Source organism: Myotis daubentonii, chromosome 6, assembly GCF_963259705.1.
Source record: "Myotis daubentonii chromosome 6, mMyoDau2.1, whole genome shotgun sequence".
NCBI lineage: Eukaryota > Metazoa > Chordata > Mammalia > Chiroptera > Vespertilionidae > Myotis > Myotis daubentonii.
The window spans coordinates 53,472,213-53,494,935 of record NC_081845.1 but is presented as its reverse complement, the minus strand read 5'-3'; the positions used below and the strand labels follow the sequence as shown (position 1 = coordinate 53,494,935).

The following is a 22,723-nucleotide window of genomic DNA, read 5'->3' as shown; positions in this document are numbered from 1 at the left end:
TTCACTCTCAGATACTGAATGGAAAAAAATTCAGTATAATACATATGGTATGAAATGCACAATTATCAAAAATAAATATGTAGTGTTTAGAGTTTCCCAACAGTACATGCGAAGGGGGTAATTAGGGCTTTATCTTGAAAAATATTAAAACTACAAAAATTCAATTATTTTATAGCCTGCAAAATTTAGTCTTTTACTTAACTGGCGATTACTTTAAAAGGAAAGCATACCTTCACATCAACTCACTTGCAAAACAGAGAATGAAAACCCAATTACAAATAAACTATTCAACAGTGGTAAAGTCAAGTCAAACATACCTATAAGTTCAGGTGGGCTTCTTTCATTAAACCGCTCACACAGACGAATGAATGTCTCGGTATTCTCAGTTGTAGGGCACTCACCATGTCTAGCAATATGAAAACACTTTTTTTTTAAAAAGAAATTACACGTTTCAGCAAAAGGTTTCAATATTAAAGAAACCTTATATATGACTTACCCTTTACACTGAAGTTTTATATATTTGATTCCTTCTTTTTCTATGTCGTTTCTGTCATAGAACCTCGAAGTATTTGTCAAATCCACCAGCAAGCCCATTTTAACCTTAATAAGGGGGCGGGGGGAAAGGGACAGATTTACTAGTAACTGAATTTGTTCCAAAACAAGTTGACTAAATGGCAATAAGCCAGTTCATCCATCCACACTGGGAGGTTTTATGCTCACTCTGCCAATGAACTATTAACAACATACGTATCACTTATCCAAGTCTTATTCAGGGCACTAGAACTTAGCAGGCAATACATGAAATAAATTAAACCCCAAACTAATGATAGAACATAAACATAAGCAAAACAGACTCCAATATCACAAAAGCCTACCTGCATCTGCTGCTCCACCTATGATTTACTAGACAAGAGGCTAGTGCAAGCGATAGCATCTATCTGAAATACACCACAACCCAAACCCCAGGCACACAGCAGCCCAGCATTCCAAGCAACCATCACAGGAAGCAGCTAAATTCTAAAGTGAGTATATAAGGTAAAAACTGTGTATGGCTGAAAGTCCCTTATAAATCTTTTAAATAATCAGGGGGGAAAAACAGAACACATGGCCGTATTTGTGAATCTCTTGGACAACTTAATCTCTCAGGCAGTTTTTCTTTCTGCATTAAAACAGAAATCATTATTTCCTCTGTTGAGCACTAATTGGTGTAGTTGCACTCAGCCTGGCAAGATAGTCCCACTAAGAAATGCACACCTGAACTGAAACAAGAAAAAAAGTTAATCATACATCTTCCAAGTCATTCTGAAGCCTACATTCGCCAGAGAAAAATAACCTGTATTTGCTAAGTTGTTATTTTCCTCTCTTTTATTATTTCACTTATTCAGTACCTATTGTTGGACTTGCCTTAAGGAAACTGGGCTACATGATTCCAATTCCATTGTTACAGGGGGGAAATAACAAAAACATTTCAATTTCACACATGACAAAATAGATAAAATTGTGTGCTTCTAAAATATGACTAGCTGCCATAATGTGCTCGACTGATTTTTCCACATTCCTTAGCTTATGTGTAGACAGGGCTATCAATCAGGTGAGTTCTTCCTTAAATGAAATGTATTGTTTATGGTATTTTCTGCAATCTGCCACCACTAGGCCTGCTTCTCTTTTCTTCCCACATAGTTTCTGCAATGATCTTACTTCCTTCAGAGGATATATACTGCCAAATACAAAGATTTAGACACCATATTACAGCTTCTCAGTGAGTTAGAATTAAAATCCATGATGTCTGTCTCCAGGTTCAAAATCAGAAGTGAATGTAAAGTGGGCTGAGCAAAAAATAATAAATTCTCTAAATATATAGGAATACTTTAGCTAAGAAAATTGAGAAAGTGTACTGTGTGACTTAATTGCCAAGCCACATATATATGTAGAAATGTGTGTTAATATATCTGTGTGGATAATGTGTCTGTGTGTAAATGTATCTGAGTACATAACATATACACATACATATATTACATAGGCATATGTATTTTTCATAATAAATAATCCCATTCTATGAGTAAAGCTAATAGTATTATCTCATAGAATTATAAGGTTTAAATGAAGTCCTTACTTTGTGCCAAGCATTAGTCTACATGCCTTATTGTATTTACTAATTTCATTTACAAATGAGGAAACTAAAACATGAATATGTTATGTAACTTGCCCACAAAGCTGTAATTGGTAAACCAGAATTCAAACCCAAGCTGGCTTCTAAGCCCAAGCTCTTAGCTCACTGTCTAGGAAATAGTTAATGCTTTATAATGTTAACTATGACTTTCAGTACAATTATTGATAATGAAAATAAAAATTAAAAGTTTATAAGCTAAAATAAAACATATAAACAAATATTCAAAACTACACCAAGAAAATTATGAGTAAAAAGTTTTCAAAATCTAAATAATGACTCTTGCTCTGGCCGGTATGGCTCAGTGGTAGAGTGTCAGCACTAACAAAAAAGAGTCACAAGTTCGATTCCCAGTCCAGGATGGGTCCCTGGGTTGCAGATTCCTTCCCAGCCCTTGTCAGGGTGCATTTTGAAAATCAATGAAAAAAATCAATGGAAAAAATATCCTTGGGTGAGGATTAACCAAATAAATAAGTTAAAAAATAGATAAGTGGAGAAACGAAGATGGCGGCATAGGTAAACACCGGAGATTGCTGCCTCACAATCACTTCAAAAATACAACTAAAAGATGGAACGGACATCATCCAGAACCACAAGAAGGCTGGCTGAGTGGAAATTCTACAACTGGAAGGAAAGAGAAAAGCATACCGAGACTCAGAGGAGGTGCTGTGTGGAAGTAAAATACAGAGGTACAGAGGCACAGGGGGAGAGGGTTAGCAGCTGAAGACACGGTTGTCTTTTTCAATCGGGAGGGAGTCTCAAGCTCTGAACTCCATTTCCAGGCAAGTCTCTGGGGACCCAGACTCATACGAGAGAAACTGGACTGTCTGGCATAGGTCAGAACTCTAGGAAAGCATTCTCTCGGGGGTGCTTGCAGCGATGCTGGGACACTGAGAAGCAGGGCCTCTGAGGGCAGGACTGAGAGCAGCCATAACTGCTAGCCCCGCCCTGTTGATCCCCTGGGACCCCGCCCTGCCCAAGCCAGGGAGGCTTTTGCATATGAAAGGCCTGGCTCTTTGCAATCTGATAATTACCTAACAAACTGCAGCTGGCCCAAGACCCCAGGGCAACTTGCATTGCCTCACAGCTGGCTCCTGCTGGATAGCCTCAGGCAGAGGCTAGATTAGCACCTACTTAGAGATCCAGGAGCCACTGTGCCCAGAGGTCAGAATGGGACCATCCAGACTGCAGCTCCTCAGATTCATAAAGGACACACTCAGGGGGCAGACTCAGTGAGAACCAAAGCCCCATTGAAGCAAGTCTTTCCCCAGAGGGGTGTCTCCAGCACAGAAGTTCTCCCACAATAGACACAGCTGATTCTCACAGCCAATTGGACTGGAGGTCAACCCCTCCCAGCATTACCTACAACAATCAAGGCTTAACTACAACAAGACTGTGCACAAAGACCACAAGGGGGTGCACCAAGAGTGTCTACCTCAGGTAATTGGGGAAGCTGAGCCACCGGGCCCTATAGGACACCTAGTACAGAAAGCCACTCTATCGACACAGCGAAGCATAAAAAAATGCGGAGAAAAAGAAAAGGACACAAATGACAGAAATGGAGGAAAGCAAACTACTGGATATAGAGTTCAAAACCACACTTTTAAGGTTTCTCAAGAATTTTCTAGAAACTGCCGATAAACTTACTGAGACCCTCAAGAAATCTAATGAGACCCTCGAGGTTGTAATAAAGGACAAACTAGAAATTAAGCATACACTGACTGAAATAAAGAATATTATACAGACTCCCAACAGCAGACTAGAGGATCGCAAGAATCAAGTCAAAGATTTGAAATACGAAGAAGCAAAAAACACCCAATTGGAAAAGCAAAATGAAAAAAGAATCCGAAAATACGAAGATAGTGTAAGGAGCCTCTGGGACAGCTTCAAGCGTACCAACATCAGAATTATAGGGGTGCCAGAAGATGAGAGACAGCAAGATATTGAAAACCTATTTGAAGAAATAATGACAGAAAACTTCCCCTACCCGGTCAAAGAAATAGACTTACAAGTCCAGGAAGCGCAGAGAACCCCAAACAAAAGGAATCCAAAGAGGACCACACCAAGACACATCATAATTAAAATGCCAAGAGCAAAAGACAGAGAGAATCTTAAAAGCAGCAAGAGAAAGAAAGGCAGTTACCTACAAGGGAGAACCCATATGACTGTCAGCTGATTTCTCAACAGAAACTTTGCAGGCCAGAAGGGAGTGGCAAGAAATATTCAAAGTGATGAATACCAAGAACTTACAACCAAGATTACTTTATCCAGCAAAGCTATCATTCAGAATTGAAGGTCAGATAAAGAGCTTCACAGATAAGAAAAAGCTAAAGGAGTTCATCACCACTAAACCATATGAAATGCTGAAAGGTATCCTTTAAGAAGAGAAGAAGAAAATGGTAAAGATACAAACTATGAACAACAAATACACATCTATCAACAAGTAAATCTAAAAATCAAGTGAATAAATAATCTGATGAACAGAATAAACTGGTGATTATAATAGAATCAGGGGCATAGAAAGGGAGTGGACTGACTATTCTTGGGGGAGAAAGGGGTGTGGGGGATGCAGGAAGAGACTGAACAAAAATCGTGCACCTATGGATGATGACAGTGGGGGGGTGAGGGCGGAGGGGAGGGTGGGAAACGAGTAGAGGGGCGATATGGGGGGAAAAGAGGAACAATATAATAATCTGAACAATAAAGATTTTTTAAAAAATAGGGAAGTACCTAGATAGATGATAAAAATAAATAAATCGTGACTCTTCTATCCCATGATAAGAGCCTTACAATACAATGGGCACTAATATTTACTCAATGTACTAATATACAGCATACAATAATAGACTATCAAGAGTATAAAATAGGAGAGTTATAAAGATTAATGTTATGAGTTGAATTATGTCCTCTAAAAAGATACATTCAAATCTTAACTCCCTATGAATATGACTTTATTTGAAAAGTAGAGGCCCAGTGCACAAAAATTCGTGTAGTCAGGGGGTCTCTCAGCCCGGCCTGAGCCCTGTAGCAGTCCAGGACCCATCAGGGGATGTCCACCTGCCAGCTTAGGCCCATTCCCCGGGGAATTGGGCCTAAGCTGGCAGTCAGACATCCCTCTGGTAGTCCAGGAGTCCTGGGGGATGTCTGACTGAGGCTTAGGCCCACTCCCTGCAGGGAGCAGACTTAAGCTGTCAGTGGACATCCTTAGTGCTGCAGAGGAGGAGGGAGAGGCTCCTGCCACCACCGCTGCGCTTGCAGCCATCAGCCCGGCTTGTGGCTAAGTGGAGGTCCCACTGCATTGAGCGTCTACCCCCTGGTGCAGTGCACGTCATAGCGACCCGTCGTTCCCAGTCATTCTGATGTTAGGGTCAATTTGCATATTATCCTTTTATTATATAGAATAGGGTCTTTGCAAATATAACAAAGAAAAGATGAAGTCATGCTGAATCAGGGTGTCCCTATAAGAGAAAAATGTGGACATAGATACATACTGGAAGAATGTCAACAATGAAGCAAAGACAACTGAAGGAGCTGTAAGCCAAGAAATGCCAACAATTGCTGGCAATCACTAGAAGCTAGAAGAAAAGCATGGAAAAGAATCTCCCTCCAAGCCTCCACAAAGAATCAACCCTGCCAAGACTTAAATTTGGAACTTTTAGCATCCAAAACTGTGAGAGAATAAAGGTCTGTTTTTTTAAAGTAATTTTTTATTTTTCAATTGCAGTTGACATACAATATTAGTTTAAGGCGTACAACCCAGTGATTAGACATTTACATAACTTATGAAGTGACTGCCCCAATAAATCTACTACCCATTCTGACACCACAGTTATATTATCACTAGGGGCCCGGTGCACGAAATTCGTGCACTGGGTGTGTGGGGGGGGGGAGTGTCCCTCAGCCCAGCCTGCCCCCTCTCACATACTGGGAGCCCTCAGGCGTTGACCACCATCACCCTCCAATCGCAGGATCGGCCCCTTGCCCAGGCCTGACGCCTCTACCCTAGGCGTCCAGCCCGGGCAGCGGGGACCTGCAGTGGCAGCGGGGGGGCGCCGCGATTGCGGGGGCTCCGCCCCTGCCCCTGCAGGATGCCTCTGGCCTAGGCGTCCGGCCCGGGCAGCGGGGACCCACAGCTGCAGCAGCCCCGCGATCATGGGCTTCGCTTTAGGCCCAGGCAAGGGGCCCCTAGCTCCTGGGACTGCCAGCTTCGACCATGCCCAGCTCCCATCGCTGGCTCCACCCCTACTTCCTGCTATCACTGGCCAGGGCGGAAAAGGCACCTGATTCTCCGATCATGGCTGGGGGGCCCCCCAGCTCTTAGCTCCCCCCTGGGTTTCCGATCACTGTCAGTGTCAGAGGGCTTCTTCCTGCTTTCCCTTTTGCCTCCCTGCATTGTGCCTACATATGCAAATTAACTGCCATCTTGTTGACAGTTAACTGCCAATCTTAGTTGGCAGTTAATTTGCATATAGCCAATGAAAAGGGTATCGTCGTACGCCAATTACCATTTTTCTCTTTTACTAGGGGCCCGGTGCACGAAATTCGTGCACTGGGTGTGTGGGGGGGGGGAGTGTCCCTCAGCCCAGCCTGCCCCCTCTCACATACTGGGAGCCCTCAGGCGTTGACCCCCATCACCCTCCAATCGCAGGATCGGCCCCTTGCCCAGGCCTGATGCCTCGGCCAGAGGTGTAGACCCCCATCACCCTCCGATCTCCTGATCGGCCCCTTGCCCAGGCCTGACGCCTCCGCCAGAGGCATAGACCCCCATCACCCTCCGATCGCCTAATCGGCCCCTTGCCCAGGCCTGATGCCTCAGCCAGAGGCGTAGCCCCCCATCACCCTCCGATCGACTGATTGGCCCCTTGCCCAGGCCTGACGCCTCCGCCAGAGGTGTCAGGCTTGGACAGGGGACCCCCATCTCCCCCCGATCACTGGCTCTGGCCCCCGCCCAGGCCTGAGGCCTCTGGCCCAGGAATCATGCCTGGGCAGGGGACCCCCATCTCCCTCTGATCGCTTGCTCCACCCCCCACCCAAGCCTGACGCCTCTGACCCAGGCTTCAGGCCTGGGCAAGGGGACCATCATATCCCCCCAATCCCCGGCTCAGCCCCCAGCCCAGGCCTGATGCCTCAGCCAGGGGAGTTGACCCTCATCACCCTCTGATCACCAATCACCGGATCGGCCCCTTGACCAGGCCTGAGGCCTCCGGCAGAGTTGTCAGACCTGGGCAGGGGACCCCCAGCTCCCCGCGGTTGCAGGCTCCGCCCCTGCCCAGGCCTAACGCCTCTGGCCTAGGCGTCCAGCCCGGGCAGCGGGGACCCGCAGCTGCAGCGGCCCCACGATCGTGGGCTCTGCTTTAGGCCCAGGCAAGGGACCCCTAGCTCCCGGGACTGCCAGCTTCGACCGTGTCCAGCTCCCATCGCTGGCTCCACCCCTACTTCCTGCTATCACTGGCCAGGGCGGCAAAGGCGCCTGATTCTCCGATCATGGCTGGGGGCCAGGGCAAACGCGGCCCCAGGGCCGCCTTTGCCCTGCCCCCCAGCTCTTATCTCCCCCCTGGGTTTCCGATCACTGTCAGTGGCAGGGGGCTTCTTCCTGCTTTCCCTTTCGCCTCTCTGCAGTGTACCTATATATGCAAATTAACCGCCATCTTGTTGGCAGTTAACTGCCAATCATAGTTGGCAGTTAATTGCCATAGTTGGCAGTTAATTTGCATATAGCCCTGATTAGCCAATGAAAAGGGTATCGTCGTACGCCAATTACCATTTTTCTCTTTTATTAGATAGGATTAGTGTTGATTGATTATATTCCTTATGCTTACTTTATATCCCCATGGCTATTCTGTATCTACCAATTTATACTTCTTAATCCCTTTACCTTTTCACTGATCCCAACCCCCAAAATGTTCTCCGCATCTATGAGACTTTCTGTTCTGCTTGTTTTTCAGATTCCACATATTAGTAAAATCATCTGACATTTGCCTTTCTCTAACTTATTTCACTTAGCATAATACCCTCTAGGCCCATCTATGTTGCAGATGGCAAAATTTCACTTTTTTATGGCTGAATCATATTCCATTGTATACATGCACCATTTCTTCTTTATCCATTCATTTATTGTTGGACACTTACGTTGCTTCCATATCTTGGTTATAGTTAATACTGCAATAAACATATTGATGCATATTTCTTTTCAATTTAGCATTTTTAGTTTCTCTGGGTAAATACCCAGAATTGAAGTTGCTGGGTCCTTCTTTGTCTCTTGTTATAGCCTTTGTTTCAAAGTCTATTTTGTCAGGTATAAGTATTACTACCCCATCTTTTTATTTTGTTTCCATTTTCATAAAATACCTTTTTTCATCCCTTTACTTGCAATTTGTGTGTCTTTTGATCTGAATTGAGTCTCTAGTAGACATATGTAAGGGTGTTGTTTTTTATCCTTTCAGTCACCATATGTCTTTTGATTGGAGCATTTAATCCATTTGCAGTTAAAGTAATTGTTGATAAATATGTATTTATTGCCATTTTATTATTCATATTTTTTCTTCTTCCTCTTAAAAAAAACCCTTTTAGCATTTCTTATAATACTAGTTTGCTGGTAATAAACTCCTTTAGCTTTTTCTTGTCTGGGAAGTTCTTTATCTGTCCTTCTATAGCTTTGCTGAGTAGAGTAATCTTGATAGTAGATTCTTCATTTTCATCACTTTGAATATTTCATGCCACTCCCTTCTGGTCTGCAAAGTTTCTGCTGAGAAATCAGCTGACAGTCTAATGGAAGCTCTCTGGTAGGTAACTAACTTCTTTTTCTCTTGCTGCTTTTACGATTTTCTGTTTGTCTTTAATCTAAAGTTCTGTTGTTTTAAGCCACCCAGTTTGTGATAACTTGTTACAGCAGTCCTAGGAAACTAATACAATCAGCATTGTGTCAGAATAACATAGAAAATTGCAATTTCATTTAGGAAAATAGTTCGGCACATTCTTGTAAAATCAACCATGCACTCAGCAATCATATTCTTGGGTATTTGTCCCAGAAAAATGAAAACCATGTTCACACAAACACCTGTACATTAATGTTCATGGCAGCTTTATTCACAATACCCCACAACTGGAGACAACTCAAATTGGTTAAAAGATTATTTAACTATTCAACAGGAGAATGGTTTAATAAATTCTGATACATCCATACAACTGAATAGTATTCAGCAATAAAAAGGAATAAACTTTTTATTAATACATGCAACAACTTGGATGGAACACAAGGGAATTATGTTTAGTGAAAAAAGTCAATCCCAAAAGATCACATACTGTTTTATTCCATTTATATAAAATTCTCAAAATAGGGAAAATAATATGTGACTTTTGGGGATTGACATCTTATATACAGTGGGGCCTTGACTTATGAGTTTAATTCGTTCCGAGACCGAGCTCGTTAAGGAGCTCGCTAACTCAAATTACTCTATCAACTCAATGCAAAAAAATCGGCCGAGAGACAGTTGGTATCTCAAAAAACTTGTTAGTCAGGACACTCGTAAGTCAAGGCCCCACTGTAATTGTAGTATAATATCAAAAGCAGGAAATTGACATTGGTACAGAACCATTGAGCAGGTTGCAGATCTTATTTAGTTTTTACCAGTTTTTATATGCATTCATTTGTGAATATGTGTATATAGTTCTTTGCAGTTTGATCCAATGTATAGATTCATGGTGGTGGTTGCAGAACTGTAGCAGACCCCCTTCCCACTCCCAACCTTGTATAGATAATAATTCTGTACCAATGTTGATTTCCTGCTTTTTTTTATTTTTTTTAAATATATATATATTTTATTGATTTTTTTACAGAGAGGAAGGGAGAGGGATAGAGAGTTAGGAACATCAATGAGAGAGAAACATCGATCAGCTGCCTCCTGCACACTCCCCACTGGGGATGTGCCCGCAACCAAGGTACATGCCCTTGACTGGAATCGAACCTGGGACCCTTGAGTCCACAGGCCGACGCTCTATCCATTGAGCCAAACCGGTCAGGGCAATTTCCTGCTTTTGATATTGTACAATTACATAGGATGTCACCAATGGGAATAAATGGGAGTAGGGTTCATAGATCTCTGTACAATTTTTGCAATTTCAAATAAAAAGTTTTTTTAAAAGCCACTTGAAGAACAAGAGGAAGATAAAGTATATTAAATCAGTATAAAAAATGTTTTGTTTCTTACCTTCAAACTCTTTAGATAATTTGAGAGCATACTGGGATAGAACCGATTTTCTTCAGCAACTTGACTATCATATCTTGGTCCTAACATTGTCTTCAGAGGTAAGAATCTTCCTAAACAACATGAAGATGAGTAACAATTTTCATTTAAAAAAAAAAAAGGTCCAGGTTAAAATGCTCTAATTAGCAATTCTCAAAGTCACTTTCTTAAAATGTTTTAAATGAACTGTTCATGAAGCATTCTCAATGTAAACTATACTTTTAAAAGATACTGCCTTGGAACTTTTAAGGACAATATAAATTCTAGAAACTGACAAAGAAATGTAATAGAAAAAGAGAAATTACCAGGTTATAGAACTTCTATGAAGACTCTTAAGTTCTAAACCACTACATTAAAAAATTATTGCCTTAAAACCTTTAAAGATATGGTACTAGAAAATTGATAAAGGAGCAAATTAAATCAGTTCTTTAAAATTCCTAATTATACCTTCTTTTTTTGTTTAAATATATTTTATTGATTTTTTTACAGAGGGGAAGGGAGAGGGATAGAGAGGTAGAAACATCGATGAGAGAGAAACATTGATCAGTTGCCTCCTGCACACCCCTTACTGGGGATGTGCCGGCAACCAAGGTATATGCCCTTGACCGGAATCAAACCTGGGACCCTTTAGTCCGCAGGCCGACGCTCTATCCACTGATCCGAACCGGTTAGAGCTATACCTTCTTAATATAAACTTGAAACTCTATCTTATGAACCTTATCCTACATCTAAGGATAAGGATCATCCTGAGAAGCATGCTAACCAAAATCATTCTCCAAACTATCAGTGATTATAATTCAGCAAGACTGACTGACCTTTTTGGCCTTTATTTCTGAATCACAATATAAGCATAGGAGAAGTCACCTTATATAAGCAATTTTTAAATCACCCATTTTAAAATTTTAATGTGTTAAAACAATAAGAATAAATATCTACCTAAAACAACATCTGAGTAAAATCTTAACATCTGTCCAGAGGCTTTAACCTAAATTTCATAAAAAGATAATTTTAAAAAATTTTTATTTTCTATAAAACTTCTCAACAATAGAAGCTTTGGCCTGATGGCTCAGTTGGTTGGAGTGTCATCCCACACCCCAAAAGGTTGTGGGTTTGATTCCGGGTCAGGGCACATACCTAGGTTGCGGGTTCAATCCCAGGCGCATGTACAGGAGGCAACCGATCGATATTTCTCCCTCACATCAACATTTCTCTTTCAATCTCTCTCGAAAAAAAAAAAAAAATCAATAAAAACATATCCTCAGGGGAGGATTTAAAAAATCACCAATAATCTCCACATTGCTAAATCCAATGGTCAATTATCAGTTCTCAAATAAGCCCGCTGGTGTGGCACAGTGGTTGAGCTTGGACCCATGAATCAGGAGACCACAGTTTGATTTCCGGTCAGGGCACATGCCCAGGTTGTGAGCTCAATCCCCATTAGGGGGTATGCAGGAGACAGCCGATTGATGATTCTCTCTCATCATTGATGTTTCTATCTCTCTCTCCCTCTCCCTTCCTTCTCTCTGAAATCAATTTTTTAAAAAACATTTTTTTTAAAAGACAACGCAAATGACTGGTCATTTTTTAATTTAAGAGGGAGCTCATGAATCACTTTTTCATTGGCTTCCAGGACACTACATCCTCCTGGTTTCCTAACTCTCTGGCCTCTCCTTCTCAGTCTCTTTTACTGGCTCGTCCTCATCTCCCTGGCCCCTCTATGTTTTGTCCAGGGCTCTGTCCTTGGACTTCTTTCTATCTACACTCACTCCCCTGACATCTTATCTAGTCTCATAGCTTTTAAAGCCACCAATGTGTTAATGTCTCACAAATGTGTATCTCCAGCCCAAACATCTCCCTTAACTCTAGTGATTATCAAACTCCCTACTTGATTTAGTCTCTACTTGATGTCTTACAGACATCTCAGTCTTTTTATTTTATTTATTTTTATTTTTCAGAGAGAGTGGAAGGGAGGAGGGGGGAGAGGGAAAGAGAAACATGGATGTAAGAGAGACACATTGATTGGCTGCCTCCCAAACGCACCCCAACCAGGCCAGGGATCAAGCCTGCAACCCAGGCACGTGCCCTCGACTGGAATCAAACCCAAGACCCTTCAGACCACAGGTCGACTCTAATCACTGAGCAAAACCAGCAGGGCCAGACATCTCAGTCTTGATATCCAAATGACACCAAAACCTGGTCCTCTCATGGTCTTCCCTGTCACAGCAAATGGTAACACATTTTTTAGTAGCTCAGGCCAAAACCTTTGGAGCTATCCCTGACCTTGATTCATCTCTTTCTAGCACATCCCATATCTAATCTTAGCAATTCCTATCAAATCTTCAAAATACATCCAGAATCTGACCAACTTCTCACCACCTCTACCATTATTTCACCTAGATTATTACACTTCACTGAGCTTATTTAATAGTGCCTATTAAGTACCAGGCATTGTTCTAGGTGCATGGAATACATTGGGGGGGGGGGGGGGGACAGACAAAAGTCCCTGATAGAGCTTACATTCTACTGGGAAATATAAACATAGTAAGTTAATAATATGGTATGTTAGAAGATTCAGGCCATTAGACCCTCTCCTCTCCTCCAACTATCTATCTAGCAAACTTCCATTTTTTCAACATAATTCATGTATCAGCTCCTCTGGGAAGCCTTCCCTGATCCCTTTTTTCCTCCCCATCTCCTCTTACCCAACCTCAAACAAAGAAACAGGTTCATTACCTCTGATATTCCATAATATTCTATAATAGTCATTACTGCATTTATTTCAAAAGAAAGATATTTTAAAATAATGGTTTGCCACTCCCATGAGACTATGAGCTCTTTAAGGTGAAGAACTATATCATAATCATCTCCCTAACCCCAAGGAGTAGCACAAAGTAGGCACTCAAATATTTGCTATGTAAAATAACTTCAAAGTTACCATCACTATCACAAGACTGTCTCATATTTATATTCCCAGTTAGTGCCTAATAAGTTCTTAACAAAATAATTTTATGTTCAAAGACCTTTAAGAAATAAGAAGCTTGTTTTCTTTAAAGTGTTCAAATGAAATCTATCATTCAGAAGGAGAAAAGAGAATTCTTCAGACATAAAGTTTGGCCCTATATACAGGAGCTCTCTCACTAGAGTCTGGTTTAATTAGAGAAGGAGACTTCATAGTGGAACAGATTATATATAATTAGCACCATCTTCTTTCTGATCCAGGAAAATTACGAACTTCTGGTACTAATAAAATGCATCCTAATGTCTACAATGAGAAAATTTAAGCAGGCACAACACATTTTCCTACATATGTAAAATACCAAAGAAATTATACAGTAAGCATAGAACTTTTATAGTTAGAAAACTTAAGAAAAAAGGAAGTAGAAAATGGGAATGATTCCTTCTTTTTCACTAAATCTTGCAAGAATATAGCTAGTATTTTTTGCTCTGCTACTATAAAACACTGCTAACCCTTCATTTCCAAAATACACTATGCAACATGAACACTTCTAGAACACAGACAAAACTTTAAGCGAACTTCAGAGAAACATCAAGAATCCTACGGTGCATTCACTTTACTTTCTAAGAAGCATTATACAAGCTGAAGCACTATTTATTAGTAAGTAAAGATCTAGTTTGGTTGTCAGGAGGCCTGGGGTTCCGTCCAGGGACTACATACAATCAATCAGATAGGTGAGTTTAGAGACTCGCTAAACCACAATAATTAAGAATCTAGCCAAAATATTCCAATGCTGTAAAGGAAAAACATTTTATTCTTGACCCTTCGTTTCCAACAGAAGGATTTTTTAAAAAGCACACAATTCTGTTTCTCGGAGAGGTATAAAGCTGCCTGGAGCTCAGCACCTCACCTGCTGCTATCAACCCCCAGTCAGTGCTACATTTGTCCCATTTTTAATCTAACAGTAAGTCAGTGTTCTGATATTTGTCACTGCCATCCAGCAGACTATTTAAAATTCTGATTTTAAGCTATTTTTTTTAATTCAAAACATTCACCTTGACAAGAACGTCTTTATGATTTTGCTTTTCTCGAAGTGTAGCGGATAACTCTAATGAAAGTATCCAGGAAATAATCTCCAGGCTAGAAAAGACACCAAACATCCAAGTTCAGAAGTTTCTCCATAACTTTATAGAGAAAACCAATATAAAAAGAAAAGATTGCCCTAGCCGGTTTGGCTTAGTGGATAGAGCGTCGGCCTGCGGACTGAAAGGTCCCAGGTTTGATTCCGGTCAAAGGCATGTACCTTGGTTGCGGGCACATCCCCAGTGGGGAGTGTGCAGGAGGCAGCTGATCGATGTTTCTCTCTCATCGATGTTTCTAACTCTCTATCCCTCTCCCTTCCTCTCTGTAAAAAATCAATGAAAATATTTTTTTAAAAAATAATAAAAAAATAAAATTAAAAAAAATTAAAAAAAAAAGAAAAGATTCACCAGGCCAGTGTAGCTCAGTGGTTGAGCATCGACCCATGAATCAAGAGGTCACCTGTTTGATTCCAGGTCAGGGCACATGCCTGCAGTAGGGGTCGTGTAAGAAACACCCCAATAAATATTGATGTTTCTCATCGATGTTTCTATTTCTCTCTCCCTCTCCCTTCCTCTTTCTAAAATAGGATTCAATGTTACATTAGAAATGATAAAGGAAAAAGTCACAATGGCTAGAGAGCAAGACCTATAAAGAAAATGTTAAGAGTTCTCATCAATTCATTTGAATAAAGTGTAGTGATTATCAAGTACAATTGTTTTCATTACAACCGAAAATGCATATAAAAGTGATTAGAACATAAACAAAATTATTTCATTTTTGTTGAAGAAAAACATTTCCTTACCCTAAGACTTGGTTAAAGTATCTTTCAGTAACACTTTTATACATAGTTTATATGGCTTTATTGACTAAAGATTTTATATGGAATGTGAAAAAAGCTGACAAACTAGAAGAATCAGAAAATTAAGTTAGCCCAGCCAGCATGGCTCAGTGGTTAAGCATCGATCTATGAACCAGGAGGTCACAGTTCGATTCCCCAGCAGGGCACATACCCAGGTTTCCAGCTCAAACCTCAGTGTGGGGAGTGCAGGAGGCAGACAATCAATGATTCTCTCTCACCATTGATGTTTCTATCTCTCTCTCTCCCTCTCCCTTCTTCTCTGAAATCAATAAAAATATTAAAAAAGAAAATCTAAATTAAAAATAACTTACAGAATCTCCTCTTCCAATAATTTTATATAACTAAACAGAGTATAAATATGTACTCATAGGCCACTACAAAATCCTTTATATTTTGTTTCAAAACACACTTCTAGAAAAAACACACATCCAATGAAAGACAACAATTTTAACACAATTTGAAAATCAGCAAAAGATCTGGACATTTCACAAAAGAAGATACATGAACTGCCAAACAGCACATGAAAAGATGCTCAACATCAAACCACAATAAGATAATAAAGTGGGTAAAATTTAAAAGCCTGATCACACCAGGTATCGAAGAGGATGTGGAGCAAATAGAACTATCATATATTGATGGTGGAAATGTAAAATACTCAGATTTTGGGGAAGAGTTTGGCAGTTTTTTAAAAGGCTAAATATACATCCACCATATGATCCATTTCCATTCTAGAGGTTTACACAAACAAAATGAAAAAATATGTTCATACAAAGAATTGTAAATGAATGTTCCTAGCAAGTGAATCTGTAATAGCCAAAAACTGGAAACAACCCAAATGACCAGAAACAACTGAATGAAATAAACAAACTGTGGTGTATTCATAACAATAGAATACTACTCAGCAATAAAGGGGGATGAACTATTGCTACATACAGGTACGTGGGAAAATATCAAAATAATAATCTTGAGTGAAAGAAGCCAGATACTCCCCCAATAAAAAGTACATACCAAACTATTCCACTTACTTAAAAAATATACAGAAAATGCAAACTGCTCTATAATAACAGAAAGCAGATCAGTGGTTGCTTGAAGAGGGAGACAAAAAAGGGCAGGAGGAACCCTAGCCGGCTTGGCTCAGTGGATAGAGCGTCCTTGGACTGAAGGGTCCCACTTCGATTATGGTCATCAATGTTTCTCTCTCTGTCTCTCCCCCTCCCTTCCATTCTCTCTAAAAATCAATGGAAAAATATCCTCGGGTGAGGATTAACAATAACAAAAAAGGGCAGGAGAAGACTTTGAGAGGTGATGAGTTATGTTGACTATCTTTTATTTTTATGTATTTTTTATTGATTTCAGAGAGGAAGGGAGAGAGAAAAAAAATCAATGATGAGCCCTAACCGGTTTGGCTAAGTGGATAGAACGTCAGCCTGCGGACTCAAGGGTCCCAGGTTCAATTCCAGTCAAGGGCAGGTACCTTGGCTGCGGGCACATCCCCAGTAGGGGGTGTGCAGGAGGCAGCTGATCGATGTTTCTCTCTCATGGATGTTTCTAACTCTCTATTCCCTCTCCCTTCCTCTCTCTAAAAAATCAATAAAATATATTTTTTTTAAAAAATCAATGATGAGAGAGAATCATTCATCAGCTGCCTCCTGCACACCCCCTTTGGGGGATCCAGCCCACAACCCGGGCATGTGCCCTTTCAGTCCGCAAGCCTACGCTCTAAAGTTGCCTATCTTGATTGTGGTGATGGTTTCTTGGGTTGCTTCATAGGATGTGTGTGTACGTATAATAAAAACTTATCAAGCTGTACACTTTAAAGTTTGGTGTGTGTCCAACTCAATAAAAACGAAAAAAACACAATTAAGTGATTTAGAATTATTTTTAAGCTCCAGTCTCAGGTTGATCCATTACACCGCAGAAAACTGCCCCTCTTCTTTAGCCTACCCTCCTCTATCTCAAGACCGACACTGTCCCTTCCCCTTCTAAGGACCCTGAAAGGTGCACAAACTTCTCACTAAGTTTCAAGACACTGTCCACTGTACTCCTGGGTCCTCGGTACCTGCCACACAAACCTCCCGCCTACCTTCCCGTCCGCGATCCTTAGCCACCGACCCACCCCCTCCGGTGCAAGTTTCCAAACACTCATCCTCATCCCCGAAGCTTCATCCGATCCCGATCCCGATCCCGATCCCGAAATGCCACCAACAGGCGCGCCAGCTCCGAAAGCTGCGCCCCTCGGATGGCCCACCCCAGCAGCCGCCGGTGCGGGGACTCGAACACCCCGGGCGGGTTACCTGCCACCGGCTGGCCGCGCCGGGGACAGTTGAGCCACCGCGGCGGGATCTTGTTGTGAGCCATGCCTCGGAGCCGCGCAGCGCCGCCTCGCTCCGCCAACGCTCGCCGCGCCTCCGCCGCCGCCGCCGCCGCCTCGCGGGCCGCTCCGCACGGAGGTGCGCGCCCGCCGAGCCCCAGGCGAGGTCCGGATTCCAGCCGCTCCCAGCCGGATAACGTTAGGGGCTGCGCACCACTTTCATTATAGATCGACTCCGCGGCCCCAGGGGAGCCCACAATGCACTGCTCCTTCCGCCCCCAAGCCCCGCCCCCTCCTTTCCGAGGTCAGAGGGGAAGAAGCTCGGCGGGTTTTCCCTCGCCCCGTCCCGCCCCGCCCCGCCCCGCCCGGAGCCCCGCGCGCGCGTGTCAACAGCTTCGCGCAGGCGCTGTTGCCCTCGTTCGGGGCTGGCCGAATAACATCGGTTTTGTTTCCCATCCAGGGAGCAGATAGAAACCAAGAGAAATGAGAAGGCAGGCCCGTTTCCATGCGTAGACTGGCCCGCAGCTTCCCCAAGCGCAACTCTGTTACGAACGAAAGGGCATCACCGCGCTATCGCAGCCCTAGAGCCCGATCGCCCTTTTGCGGCCACGCTTGCGTCCCGCCGGATCTGGCCTCGATGTGGGATTTGGAAAGCGGACGCGGGTCAAGAGGAGGCGCTTTAGAGAAATCCGTAAGGCGAGGGATTGGAGGGCCGGACATGAGGAGCTTCTCTTCGGGAGGTACTTCTGCGGGTCCATGTCGTATGTGAAACTGATCCAAAAACATTCGTGAAGACTTGTTTGTACATTTCTAGAGCCGAGTGTCAAAGCACATTGGAACCTCAGAGGGTCCCTGACTCGAAGCACTAACTAACGTGTGTCTTGGCCGAGGCAGGAGCCGCCCGGTGGGGCGCCGCTACGGGCGGTGTTCTCCTCCCCAGGCAGAAGGTCTTTCCCATTCAGCTTCGCCGAGGCGATTGGAAGCGTTTTGTAACAGCCACCTACCTGGTAATCAGACTTTCTTTAGGTGACAGGCTACGTTAAAGTATGAAATATAAAGCTGGATGATGGCAAATTACCTGTAATGCAGCAGCTTGGCTTTAAGCACAAATGCTTACTTTGAACTGCAAGAGTGTGAGTTTGAGGGAATATATACATGGTGGTTTTTTATCCTCCCCCGGGAACATGTCTTGATTTTAGAGAGAAGGGAGAGAGAGAGAGAGACTGGTTGTCTCCTGTACGCACCCGGACCTGGGATCGAACCCAAAACCGAGGTCACTTACTCTCTGAGTCCAGCCCGCGGCCTTTCAGAACACTGGGCGATGCTCCAACCAACGGAGCCACAGGAGCAGGGCCTGCGGGAATGTATTTTAAAGAGTCGGTGGGAAACTTGCAGGGCAGCTCATCACCCTGTATGCCTGGACCCTCCCGGTATTTTTGCATTGAGAGGGCCCACAGGCTACCTCCCTGAAAGAGCCTAAGTCCCACTCCCGGTCTGTCCCACTGTTATGTCTGCTGAGACCTTCTAGTGGAAAGTCACTCCTCCCTTGACAGGACAAAATAAGACCGTTTCCTTACTGGGTCGCAGTCTGCCTAAACCATGCCCAATTCTCCGCTGGCAGAGAGATCATGGCCCTGCCTACACCTAGATTTCAGACATCTAGCCTCCGAAAACGTAAAACATTTTGAGCCTCTCCAATTTGGGTACATTTTTACAACAGCTCTAGAAAATTGATACAAGGCCCCACAAAACCTGAATCTGCCCGTTCTAACCCATGCTCTCCGGTTCTAAAGCTCTTGGAGCCGGAGTCCTCTGTGCCTAAGTCCCTAGCCCTTGTAAGAATCAGACAACTTTTCCCAAGCTCTTTTGAATGTATCTGGTACACACGAGGTTTTAGTGCCCAAGCGTCTGTTCTAGAGAACTCAGATGTTCAGCCACAAACACTAGTCACAGTTTACTGTAAGAGCGCTGACATCTTCAAGGGCAGAAACCTTTAGGTATCTCTTCAGATGGCAAGCATTCGTTCAAGTATCTGCCAGCACCTCCATCGTCCTCAGTGGCCAGGGGCCTACTGTCCCTGCTCCTGAGATGGGAGCCCAGCCCCCAAAATGCCCTCCGAGCCCAGAGGTTCATCTTCCATCAGAGGTCTTCCCCATGGTATTAGTTTCCTAGAGCTGCCGTAACAAAGGGCCACAAGCCAGATGGCTTAAAACAACAGAAATGTATTCTCTCAGTTCTGGAGGCTCCAAGTTTGAAATCAAAGTGTTGGCAGGGCCATGCTCCTTCCAGAGACCGTAAGGAAGGGTGCTTCTTTGCCTCCGCCAGCCTCTGGTGGCTCCAGTCATCCCTTGGTTCCAACCTTTGCCTGTGTCTTCACAGGGCATTCTCCTCTCTCTATGGCTGTGTGCAAATGTCCATCTTGGTATGACATTAGTCATATCAGATTAGGGCCACCCTAATTTGGTATAACTTATTTTAACTTGATTCCATCTACAAAGCCCCTATCCCAGTGGTTCTCAACCTTCTGGCCCTTTAAATACAGTTCCTCATGTTGTGACCCAACCATAAAATTATTTTCTTTTTTTTTTTAAATATATTTTTTATTGATTTTTTACAGAGAGGAAGGGAGAGAGATAGAGAGTTAGAAACATCGATGAGAGAGAAACATCGATCAGCTGCCTCCTGCACACCTCCCACTGGGGATGCGCCTGCAACCAAGGTACATGCCCTTGACCGGAATCGAACCTGGGACCTTTCAGTCCGCAGGCCGACGCTCTATCCACTGAGCCAAACCGGTTTCGGCCATAAAATTATTTTCCTTGCTACTTCATAACTGTAATGTTGCTACTGTTATGAATCATAATGTAAATATCTGATATGCAGGATAGTCTTAGGCAACCCCTGTGAAAGGGTTGTTTGACCGCCAAAGGGGTCACGACTCACAGGTTGAGAACCGCTGCCCTATCCTATATAATAAAGAGCTAATATGCTAATGGTCATGACTCCCTCATGCCGTAACAACCGATCAGCAGGAGACTGTGTGTGTAGCAGGCGCAGGTGGGCAGGCGCAGGGCTGCATGCACAGCGAGGTGCGTGCAGGTGGGCGGGGACTTGACCCGGCAGGGATTGCCAGGAGTGGTGCCAGCTGGGTCTGGGTCTTGCCCAATGGGGGTGGGGCCGGCCGGGTCTGGGTCTTGCACAATTTCAAGGTGCACACGGGTGGGCAGGGAACTTGACTCTGGGTCCCACAGTGCACCCCAGACTCTGACAGGAGGGAGAAGGGAGCTGAATACCCGCACCCAGTCATTGTTTGTATCAGTGTTGTTTTTATATCATGTTTTTGTTGTTTTCATATCATGTTTTTGTTGTTTTTATATCATATCTTTGTTGTTGTTGTATCATGTTGTTGTAAATGTTTCCCTCCATGTCCCACGTGGTTCAGGGTTCAGGATCTGGAAGAGGAGCCGCACACAAATGAAAGAGAAGAGACAAGAGATAATTTGGGAATATGGGGGGGCCAGGCAGGTAAGTCCAACTCAAGAGGAAGGACTTCCACTGTGCTCAGGCCGCACCATCCTTTTATTTGGTTTGGGATCCACCCATAGTATAGCCCTTAGGCTAGGAGGTTCCAGTGGCACACAGACTATTCTTATCAGTAAGGATTTGCATGACTAAAGGTGGGAAGATTGCTTCAGCTACCATTATCTGGACTAACAGAGGTGGTGCACAGCTCTGACCTTTGCTAGGGCTTCAAAGGTCACCAGCCTTCCGGGTTCTCTGTCTACACCTCTCTGCTAGTGAAGACAATAGGCATTTTCCCACATCGTGTTGTTATTGTTTATTTATTAATAAATTTATATATTATTTTAATATATATTTTACTAATTTTCTTTTATCTCTGACACTTCTATTATAGAGAAAGGGCAAGTAGCAGTATTAAAATGTTTCCTCTAATCAATTCCCTTTTAATGTGCACGAATTTTGTGCACTGAGCCACTAGTTTTTAAACAAGGTTGCATTCACAAGTACCAGAGGTTAGAAGTTCAACATATCTTTTTGGACAACTCAACCCACAACATCCACCATTACCTCTGGAGGCATACCTAGGCTTGCAGAAACACAAGCTTTTCTGAACCCCAGGAATTTGGCTGCTGTTTTTCTCCCTTTTTCAGAGAGTCATTATGTCATTCATACAGTCAAAGACTGAGACAGAGGCCTTAAAAATCACTTTCCATGTCCCTCCCTTTCTTTGTATGTGGCTGGGAGCTACCGAGAATGAAATATGAGCAAACTAAAATTCACCTTCTCTTCCTTCTTTTTATCAACAATGCTGAGCCTGCTTGAAGAGTTTAATTCTTCAGTGGCACTCTTTCAAACCTGATCTCAGAGGCTCCTGGTATTCCCTCAGTGAGTCTTTTGTTTCTCAAAAATAATCAATTTCCCAAAAGGCATATTTGGGGGTAGTAACTCTGGTCCCTCCTACTGGCCACAAAACTGTGCAAAGAAGGATATTTTATCTCTATTTTCTGTAAACCAACTCAAACTTGATTCTGAATTCCATTTCTGCTAAATAGGTAGTGTAGGGGAAGAATAACAATTTTCTTTCTACCCTTCTGAGTTCTTAGCTGAGAACCCCTGTAATAAGACAGATTAACAAGAGAAAAACAAATGGAAGTTTATTAGCATGTATATCTATATCATGTATAGGTGGGAGATACCCAGGGAAACTGAGTAAATCCCTCAGATTACCTAATTCATCATCTTAAATACCATCTTCAGCTAAAGACAAAAGAAATGTGTTGAGAGGAGGTAAGTTATGCAGATTTAAGTCATTGCCTTATCTGTTGATAAGGGTCTCCTGTAATTTGGAGTTATCCTTCTCTTCATAGTACAGAGAGGGAATACCCTCACAAACAGAGATTTCCTTTATATATGAAAATTTCCCTTAAAGGATATTGACTTCTGTATTTTCAGAGCAACTACTGTCTGCTATTTCTCAAAAATAATCATCCAAATAATTCTTATGCCAAAGAAGCATATTAGGGGGTAGAAAGAATATTCTGCTACCCTTCAGTAGGAGATTCCAGCTCTGGCATTCTTGGGG

General features: G+C 42.9%; 1 protein-coding gene and 1 long non-coding RNA gene across 8 annotated transcripts in view; one reads left to right on the top strand and one right to left on the bottom strand.

The window, feature by feature from the left end:
• Positions 1–17,895, bottom strand: part of RNGTT (RNA guanylyltransferase and 5'-phosphatase) — a 209,218-nt gene extending 191,323 nt beyond the window's left edge. For 6 of the 7 annotated variants that reach the window (XM_059700936.1, XM_059700938.1, XM_059700942.1 and 3 more), the window contains exons 1-4: positions 17,603–17,894; positions 10,375–10,484; positions 497–600; positions 318–406 (exon numbers count right to left, since the gene is read on the bottom strand). In XM_059700936.1, coding sequence (XP_059556919.1) covers positions 318–406; positions 497–600; positions 10,375–10,484; positions 17,603–17,666 — 367 coding nt within the window. In that variant the 5' untranslated portion in view covers positions 17,667–17,894. Of the gene's footprint in view, positions 1–317; positions 407–496; positions 601–10,374; positions 10,485–17,602 lie in introns of all 7 variants that reach the window. The other variant, XM_059700941.1, reaches the window with a different exon arrangement.
• Positions 1–22,723, top strand: part of LOC132237089 (uncharacterized) — a 308,039-nt gene that overhangs the window by 197,651 nt on the left and 87,665 nt on the right. The gene's annotated exons all lie outside the window — the stretch shown is intronic.